This window comes from Cucumis sativus, chromosome 1 (genome assembly GCF_000004075.3).
Source record: "Cucumis sativus cultivar 9930 chromosome 1, Cucumber_9930_V3, whole genome shotgun sequence".
NCBI lineage: Eukaryota > Viridiplantae > Streptophyta > Magnoliopsida > Cucurbitales > Cucurbitaceae > Cucumis > Cucumis sativus.
Genome location: NC_026655.2, coordinates 2,622,204 through 2,632,455, shown reverse-complemented (window position 1 = coordinate 2,632,455; position 10,252 = coordinate 2,622,204). Strand labels below are relative to the sequence as shown.

Genomic DNA, 10,252 nt, shown 5'->3' with positions numbered 1-10,252 from the left:
CCAGTTTTAATATTATTTTTTTTATATTCGAAACTATTATAAAAATTGTATATCTCACTAATAAAATATAATAAAAGTTTATAAAAATTCATGATTTAAATGAATATAATTATATTTTCTTTTTTTCATTTTTGATTTTGTTTCTTGTGAACTTTTTCAACTAAATTGAAATGGATAAATAGTAATTTATTTAAAAGGGTTGATTTTTAAATTTGGATTTAATATTATATGTGTAGGTGTAGGTGACAAATTCAAAATGAGAATGTCTAAAGTGGGATTGTTTGTTTGCCTCTGCCACCTACAAAGAAGAGCATTTATAAGCTTTGTAAAAGAAAACAAAAACATTTTATATCTTCTTAAACACACTCAAATATATCTTCTTCAAAGTAAATAGTAGGATTAATAGTTTGAATTGTTTTAATAAAAACAAAATAGTCGTACGAACGAGATCGAACCATGCTTAAATAATAACATATATATATATAGTCTTCAACAATGGAAAGTTAGAGGTTCAAACTACGAGCCTTATACCTTTCCTGCTGTCTTAACTGATTCATTGCCCAGAGCAAGAGAGTCAAGCATATCGCATATCATAGTGGTTATGAAGTTGGGGATCAATGAAAAAAGAAAGATTCAACGCTCCACGCATATTGAATTGCGTCTTCGGATCGTCCTCAGTCCTATCCATATTAACTTGTGACACCTTTGGATAGATACAAAAATGTGCAAAGAATATTGCGTCAATGAACAAAGGTTTAATGTTGTATGAAGGTTTGATCTTTTTTTTCAAAAAAGAAAAGATTTCATACATTGTAATTTGAAGTTGAAGAATTAGATCTATTTACTTTTAAAATCAAATAATGAACAAATTTTATGAAATTAATTAACGGTGTGTTTTGATTACACTTTCAAGTGTTTAATTTATTAAGTGAGTTATTTTAAAAAAACATCAAAGTGTTTAGAAGCCACTGTTGAGTAGGAAACTTTATTGCTTCCTTAAACGAAATGTAAGCATTCAATTGAGAGAGAATCGAAGAATCAAATTCTAGGGACCGAAACACGTCGCATCAACTCAACACAAATACAACACCACGAATCAAATTCCTTTGAAAACCTCGTGCAAACAGCCACTCAAAATAAATTTTTTGTGTGTATTTTAAACAATTTTTAGGAAAAAAAAGTTTAAACAAAAGTAAATTTCTTGAAAAACATTTTTCTTTGATCAATTCAAACCAACCCTTAAAATCTATTTTATAAATAAGTTTTGTTTTTTAGGCATAGATTTTGTCTTGATTTGACTAATTTTGATCCATGAAAATAAATATTTTTAATGAGATTATTTTCTGTTTAGATTAAATTAGAGATTTAAAAAAAATAGAAAAAAATTGACAAACTATTTACTCCCTATAACAAAACAAAATTCATTAAACTTAATTTTTTTATAAAGTGTAAATATTTTGTAAAATGTTCTATTTTTTACAAGTTTCGAGTGAAATTATAGTATATTTTTCTTAAATCCTTGGTATCTCGTGAGAGAATCCAACTTTCTTTTTATTCATTAATAATAATAACTTTTAGATTTTTATGTCATCCCCAAAGTACAATTGTTTTTTCTCATGTCTCAAATTAGGGTTTATTTTCTTAATTAAGTTAAATTAAGGGATCTTTATCCTAGGTTAAAATTTCATTTAATTTTAATGTACTTTATCAAACAAAACCACTAAAGATAGATTTTGTATGAGACGTAAATATTTTGTCAGCTTTTCTTTCTATTCATGATATATATATATATATATATATATATATATATATTTACATTTATTGTTTTATACATAATAAAATTAAAGGCAAGGTCTATTATACACACCAAATTGGACCTAAACTCTTGAAAATTAGGTTTCACATAAAAACACCAATGGCCCATTCTATTAATTATCTTCCAAAGTCAAAGCCATTCTTTGGACTCCTCAAATTGCCTTTAATGAAATATCCCATCAAATCTCAAACCTTATCTTCCCAACTACAAAAGAAAGAAAGAAAGAAAAAGTCTTCCAATGTTATCACAATTAGATCCATTATTTATATAATTTTGTAAGGTTTAGTTACATAAAATTTATTATAAAAAAAAACCATACACTTTTGGATATCACTCGCGATAGTGTAACTTTTGATAAAATAATTACTTGTCTCAACAAATTAGGTGTTACGATGATAAAATTAGGTGATACGATAAATGCATTAAACCTAATTTAAGACTTATAAGAAAGATAACTTCAACACATGTTTTTAATGAAAAGGGTAAATAATTCATCTTTCCATAGTGCTAGTTTTTATCATGCCCTTAACTAGGGTATCATTGTCGAAGACTTTATGGTACGTATAGATATCATCATCTTGTTGACATCAAACATTTATATTTATTTATTTTTAAAGTTATTTACCTCTGCTTTCCTATCTGCAAAAAGATTCTCCTTTTACGTGGATGTGAGGGAACATATATGAATCAATAATTTTGACTTTATGTGTATACAATCTTCAATTTCGTTTTTTTTTTAAAAACTGTCTTTTTTTCAGTTAATTTTTTTCTAAGTGAATACAATTCAACCGACATATAAAATATATGTTGATGATAACAGTAAACAATCTACCCTACCATTACTAGACATGCTCTAGCATGTCCATTAGAAAAACTGAGAAGGAACGATATATTGGACGACTAAAAAGATAGTAGAGAGTTTGAGAATTTTTAGGTGAAAAATGTCTTTTGATATTGAATATTGAAAGAAAAGTGACATAAATGATAAACAGTGATAGGTCATGATATATACTCGTATGACGGAAAAGAAAAATAGAATTATTAATATTAAAAAAACATATATGTGTGTATGCATGTATGTATGTTTGTAGTAAGATCCACATGCTACCATTATTGATTATTCATTTTCCAAAGTTGATAGCAACTTTTGCCCGTTGGGACAAATTTATAGTTCATCAATCAATTAATGCATGGAACCAACTTTTGCGTTTGCATTTGATATTAAAAACCATCCAATCATGAAATAGACTATTTATTTGGAGGTCAATATTCATTTTTGTGAAATTATTAATTAAGAATGAAACCTTTGGTATAAAAAAACAAGATATAATAAAAACTATATCACATTCACAAAAATATCAATCTCTTCCTTCTACCAAAATATCCATAAAGTATCGATTTCCACAAATACTTTTACAAAAACTATAAAAACAAAGAATTCAAATAAAAATAAATCTAAACTAGTAAATAAACTTTTTTTATTATCAAATAACTAAACAATATCGATTCACATTTTGATACATTATTATTTTTAGATATAATAAAAATATCGATTTATCTCTTACGTTTGATATCAAACTCATGAAAATGCGACCATGAAAATATTAACATGTTAATAAAAATTAAATACTATATGCATGCAATACAAAAGATCGACCATACATCATAATTTAACTTATGGAATTCTAGAATCATCATTGAAAACAAAACTTTGAAAAAACTTATAGATCAAAACCCATATCCGAGAAAAACCAAAACCTTTGAAAGAAAATTATTTGATAGAAAAAGCAACTTAGGAACACTTGTTAGGTTCAACTCAATGAATCAAAGTACGTTACTCTCAAACATATTGTTTCTAAGTCTGTGTGAGTGTCGTTTGAACACATGCTTCAATGGGTGCGTCCAGAGATGATGGAATATGGGACTAAAAGGGAGAGCGACTCACTGTTGGTTTTTGGTGGCATGGCCATGATGAACATATAGAGTTGGAGTATAAGTGTATTTATAGGAGGAGGTAATTAATTAACATGAGACATTCAGGAATTGGGCCTAAAAATACAAACTCTGAAAGAAGCCCAGACGATGGTAGCAGTTCATAAAGAGGACTTCAGGTTGCAAGCAGATGAGTAGCAGTATGCATGCAAATGCCCCTTTTTAGGGGCGGCCCAAATGAAAGTTGTAGCATCAAAGGACAGATGATATGATCATGAATATCTCCATAGCCCAATTAACTTCAAGTTGGTAACGTAAATAAAACATTTCACAAACATGTTAGCTTGGTCAAGCACACTAAGAAAACTCACAAACCACATATAAAACCTCATGCTTTGTACACATACAACCTAATTAAATAGGTTAACTCACAAACGGTAAACTTCCAATAACCTAACTCGAATGGAACATGACACAATGAATGTCTATCCATGAGTACTATTAAACTCTACATATCAATTAAAGTTTTAATAAGTAGATTATGATATGAGGACTATGGAGTGCTTTTTAATATATTAGCATTGAATTCAAGTTAAAGTATAAGAACTTGATTCTCTTTTTCAGTGGTAATTGCAATGGTAATTAATTACACAATAGAAAATAAACAAGACTTTTGTGCCAAAGGAATCCACAAAATCCACACCCAACATTTTTCCAACATTTATATCTATTTTTATATTTCCCATTTTTCTAAACATACTTGGGAGACACTCTACCATTTCTTTATTTAATTTAATATTATTTCATGGACCAGCTCAAATAATATTTCATAGTTATTTGGATTTCTTTTACCAACTTTCTGTACGTCCAAATCAAAATTAAATAATTAATATCGTTGAAAAAAGTTAAAGACTCAATTAGCCTAGTTGTAACTATAACCAATCAAACCTAAAATAACAACAAATTCTACATCTCTATCAGTCAATAAACCTTCATCAACGTCTATCTAAATTGTAAGAAATATAGAGAGTTTTAGAAAGAAGATTGCAGAACCAAAATTGAAGTTGTAATGTAAGAACAAAATGGGGTTGGTTACCCAAGGTATATATGGAGAGAGCTTTGCAGATGAGGCAGCAGTTGGTATTGGGTATTGGGAAACATAAAAGGGGAATGATCAGTACTGGAGCTTTCCAGAGGGGAGCCGTAGTTGGTGTTGGGTAACATAAAAAAGGAATGGTCAGTGGTAAAGCATATATAGCCTTTCCACCCAGAAATAATATGGAAGGAGAAGAAAAAGGAAACTGACAGAAGTACGAAAGGAATCCTATATCACAAAGAAAGGGAAAAGAACGGTCAAATGGAATCAAACAACAAACAAAAACCTCACTCAATATTCTTTTTGTTCAATTATTATTATTGCTACTAACTCTATTTTTATTTTACATCTTTTTTTTCCAATACTTTTATAAATAATCATCATTGCTAAAACTAACGTGTAACTCAATCGAACTGGTGTATATGAATGTTCGAGAAACCTATGAACAAATGCAAGAAAAAGGGAGAGAATAAAGATTAAAAACATAAACTCTGGGAACAAAATTACAAGGACAATAAAATCAATTCACGTAAAAAGCATTAAATTATTTGTGCATATTTTATTTCAAAATAGTAAAGGAAATTACGATAATAAAACTATGTCACGATATAAGATTAAAGACAAATTAAAAAAGTACAATAGAATACACTGATGATTAGTCAAACTGTATTTATAAAAGTTATATTTACCTCGGGCCTCGTCGGTTTGGTAACTATTACAACTTTTAGTTGTGTAAGTTAGATTGTGTATCTAAGTTTAGTTTTAGTTTTTTAATTTTGAAAAGACAAAATGATTGATGGGAGATGTGAGATTTCTTCCAATTCTTTCTAATGATAAATAATTAGTTGAAAGCATTTAATGAAATATAATTTAAAATAAACTTTGGTGAATGCAAATTGCAAATACACAACTCCTTTGTTTATACTTAACGTTAGAAACGTGGTTGATGTAACATTGAGAGACAACGACGGACCCATATTACTCATCAAATTTCTTTCCCCACTTTACTCATCCTTTCATCAAATTTGTTAAATTTTTATCTTTTACATTTTCAATTATTAAATTTCGGTACTCGTGCTTGATATTAAATAGGTGAATAGAACAAATCAGATGACCAATATGTGAACATTAATTGGATTCTCAAATTTATATAATTGTAATTTTTTTTTATATAATTTGCTCATTTTAAATATAATCACTTATATAGAATAATTTTCATGCAAACAATAAGAATAATGATATGGATATCTTTTATTGAGATTTATAATAAAAATGGTATAAATAACCAAACAAAAGATGAATTTGATGAAAAGTAGGGTGACAATATGGACACAAACTAAAACTTTCTGACTTTTAGAAATATGGTTGAATACCGACCAGTTGATTGAACCAAATCAAGTATAAAAACAAAGCAAAAGTGCATATTAAGATCCAAATCATTATTATAGTAATGTAGGAACGGATCTCCAGAGATTTTCCACTCCTTCCTTCGTGTTATATGCATCGTTCCGGCCACGTCCTTTCACATTCTACGCAAGCAGAGAAATGGTGGAGAAAGGTGCCGATTCGTCGTTGAACTCACCCCTTCTTCACATTTCTGAAGGTGGGTTGATTTCTTCTAATGGGGTGATACGAACAAATGATAAAAATCATACAAGGCAACAAGTAGCGAGGGAACTAAAGAGGCAGTTATGGCTAGCTGGGCCTTTAACATTGGTTGGTCTATTACAATACTCTTTGCAGATGATTTCCGTCATGTTCATTGGTCATCTCGGGGAACTGCCTCTCTCTGGTGCTTCTATGGCCACTTCTTTCGCAACAGTCACTGGTTTCAGCTTATTGGTGAGTTGGGTTTCTGTTTGTTTCTCGTGAAAAACTCGTTGTATTGCTTAATATTCATTTATGGGGATATTTAAAATGATTGACTTTTTGTTATTTGAGTTTAAAATTAGTCATGTTACTTAAAATGGTCTTATTTTGAATGTATGTATAGATGGGGATGGCTAGTGCTTTGGATACATTTTGTGGTCAATCTTATGGAGCAAAGCAGTATCATATGCTGGGAATTCATATGCAGAGAGCTATGGTTGTTCTCTTACTTGTGAGCGTCCCTCTTGCAGTTATTTGGGCTAACACAGGAGAGATTCTGAAATTACTTGGCCAAGATCATGAAATTGCAGCTGAAGCTGGGAAATATGCCATTTGGATGATTCCAACTCTTTTTGCGTATGGTTTACTTCAATGTTTGAACAGATTCTTACAAACCCAAAGCATTGTTTTACCAATGGTGATGTGTTCTGCAGCAGCTGTTTTTCTTCACATCCCCATTTGTTGGATTTTTATATATAAAGTAGGACTTGGACTTCGAGGAGCGGCTATCGCTAGCTCCATCTCTTATTCGTTCAATGTGTTGATAACTATGCTTTATGTTAAGTTCTCTTCTTCATGTTCCGAGTCTTGGACAGGCTTTTCAGTGAAGGCTTTTCAAAACATCCCAACTTACCTTAGACTCGCAATTCCTTCAGCTTGCATGGTTTGGTAATTCTCTCTTTACTATTACTCCTTTTTATCATCATCATGAAGTTGTATTAATTTATCACATGATGTTCAACAAAATGCTCTCAACAGCTTGGAAATGTGGTCATTTGAGTTGATGGTTATCTTATCTGGGCTTCTACCAAATCCAAAATTAGAGACATCAGTACTTTCAATAAGGTAAATAACAGAGAGACATCAGTTCTTTTTTCTTCATATCTAGCCACCTCTAACTTCACTTACACATATTCTTTACCAGCCTTAATACAGGTGCAGTAATTTGGAATTTCTCATTGGGCATGAGTGGTGTAGGAAGGTACATTTCATACAATTTCTCAGTAGAATTAATCACTATTGTCTCTAACTCTCTACAAAGAACTTATATACGATCACTTTCACATGTTCTTCTATCTCGCCTGAATTTGAAAACTAAAAACTTCGTTTGTATTTCATTCTGTTAGCACGCGAGTCTCAAACGAACTAGGAGCCGGCCATCCTTCAGCAGCGAAGCTAGCTGGGTGTGTAGTTATGACAATGGTCACTATTCAGGGGATGCTTGTTGGAACTTTCTTCATTCTTATACGTAATGTTTGGGGCTATGCTTTTAGCAACGAACAAGAAGTGGTTGAATATTTAGCAAAGATGCTTCCTATAGTTGCAGTTTCTGAATTTTTCTCAGGACTTCAAAATGTGCTTTCAGGTTATCATTCTATCCTATGTTACAATTATGGGTGTAAACTGGCTAGGTTTATGATACTTTGGAGGTTAGAAATGCTTCTCAGCTCACTCACTTGGGTTGCCAACTCCAAAATAACCTAAGAATATTTTCGACTGAACTCTTAAATTACGGGTTAGGTTATCAAGTTAACCATAACATCATATACATAAATCCACGTATAAAAAAAATCAATAAAGTATAACATTAATTTAATATTACTTCACAAAAAGTTTTAAAATCACCTACTATACTTTTCTTTTGTAAGTCGAGGTACTGAACTAAATTGTTTGTTTGTCATTTGCAAAAGCAATTTTTTTAGTTTCCAAACTCAAGTTCTGATATCACTTTGTTGGAAGTGTATGATTAACTTTCCAAATTAATAATCACCAAATAGAATATTTGAGAGAGAAAAAAAATTACTGGAATACTTTAACCATGTTTGTGTGTATTCTACTTTGCACATATGATTTAGATTACAACATTCAATCCTTATAGAATTGTGATGGCATAACTTATATCATAATTAAACACAACAATTTAAATCCTACACTTAATTCAATGTGAAACTCTTACTAAATAAACTCTAACGTTTTAACTCACACACCCTTTAATTTTTTTCTAACAACTCTCCTAAATCAATTCACATATAACTTATTTATTTAAAACATGTTTAATTCTCAATATTCAAACCAAACCATCTTATTATAAAACTTAATATAAATATATTTAATATTATTAATCAACTTTTCATTAACCCTCAACCCAAGTCGGAACCCAACTAAAAATGAAATTTCAACCCAACCCAAAATTTAAAGTAATACAAGCCAACCCTTATCATATAATTTTGGTAGTCCGAGTTATTGAATACACCCCTAACTACAATTATACGTGTGTGTATCATATATATTCCACTTTATATGTTTTATTTTGTCTGACTTCATCTAGCATTGGAATGAAATTTGTAGAGATAGAACTAAGTGATGGTGACTAAGTCTCCACAATTGATATCTGTTCCAACAACCATGTTGTCTAGAGATATCATTTTTTGTTCAGGCAGTACTCAGATATGCATTCTCATGCATAAAAAACAAAGACAAATTAAGAGTACCCCACTTGTGACGAGTACTTGTACCATAAAAGAATTAATTGAGTATTATCAGGATATCACACTTTTTACTGCATATATTGGTAAATAGGTATGTAGTATAGGCCAAATGAATTTTGTGTTCATATTAGACTTGGGTTTACATGCCTACCCTACATTATAACTTTACTGGTGTCCCACATATACTCAATGCAGGCATTGCTAGAGGATGTGGGTGGCAGAAGATCGGTGCATTTGTCAATCTTGGATCGTATTATATCGTGGGAGTTCCATTTGCAATTTTGCTTGCTTTTGGCTTTCACTTCGGTGGAAAGGTAAAAAAAAACAATAATTAATTATGATAAACGTAGCATTCCTTCTTAGACTAAATTATACCATATACTCATAAATTTAATGTCCTTCTGTTCCTGATGATCTATTGTAAACGATCCTTGATAGGGGCTGTGGTTTGGCATCATGTCTGCACTCATAGTACAAACATCTTCTCTTGGTATCATTGCCATCCGCACCAATTGGGACCAAGAAGTACAATTCATTACCCAAATCTCTTAACTTTGTTTTGTTCCGTAAATCATTACTTAAACTTTCTAATGCCCATTCGGTTTTTTGCTATTCAGGCAAAGAAAGCTACAGAACGAGTATACGACACTGTAATTCCAAGTAATGTTGTTTCATGAAACTATAGTACTTTCTTGGTGAAGGAGCTTAGTGATTGACAGGATTGAAAGCGCTCTTAATTAAAAACTAGTTAAATATCATCGTTAGATATTGATAGACTTGCATTAACATCTATCATTGATAGATTTGTATTGTTTTCTATCATTTATAGATATCGATGGTCGATGGACTTCTATTGACGTCTATCTAGACAGTAAAAAATATATTAAATTTTGCTATAGCTTATCTTATAAATAGTTGTGTCCATTTTCTTATATTTAAAAATGTTCCTAAAATTATTTGATATAATTGAAAGAAAAAATAAAACATATGAGCATTGCTCAACCAAATGTTTATAACATTGATTAGTACTTAATTCTAATCTCTTAAAAA

General features: G+C 30.4%; 1 protein-coding gene across 1 annotated transcript; it reads left to right on the top strand.

Moving 5' to 3' along the window:
• The first annotated feature begins 6,258 nt into the window (after positions 1 to 6,258).
• On the top strand, positions 6,259 to 10,126 carry LOC101218365 (protein DETOXIFICATION 16). The gene is made up of 8 exons (XM_031881824.1): positions 6,259 to 6,686; positions 6,838 to 7,382; positions 7,473 to 7,559; positions 7,639 to 7,695; positions 7,841 to 8,079; positions 9,398 to 9,516; positions 9,641 to 9,727; positions 9,820 to 10,126. Exons 1-8 carry the CDS (start codon positions 6,390 to 6,392, stop codon positions 9,877 to 9,879), a joined length of 1,491 nt encoding a protein of 496 aa, XP_031737684.1. The 5' UTR covers positions 6,259 to 6,389; the 3' UTR covers positions 9,880 to 10,126.
• The last annotated feature ends 126 nt before the right edge of the window (positions 10,127 to 10,252 follow it).

What these genes read in the sequence shown, in the direction of transcription:
- LOC101218365 (XM_031881824.1), top strand. Translation starts at nt 6,390, where the DNA reads ATGGTGGAGAAAGGTGCCGATTCGTCGTTGAACTCACCCCTTCTTCAC. An exon ending in TCACTGGTTTCAGCTTATTG is followed by an intron (nt 6,687 to 6,837) that starts GTGAGTTGGGTT and finishes ATGTATGTATAG; the next exon opens with ATGGGGATGGCTAGTGCTTT. An exon ending in ACTTCAAAATGTGCTTTCAG is followed by an intron (nt 8,080 to 9,397) that starts GTTATCATTCTA and finishes TACTCAATGCAG; the next exon opens with GCATTGCTAGAGGATGTGGG.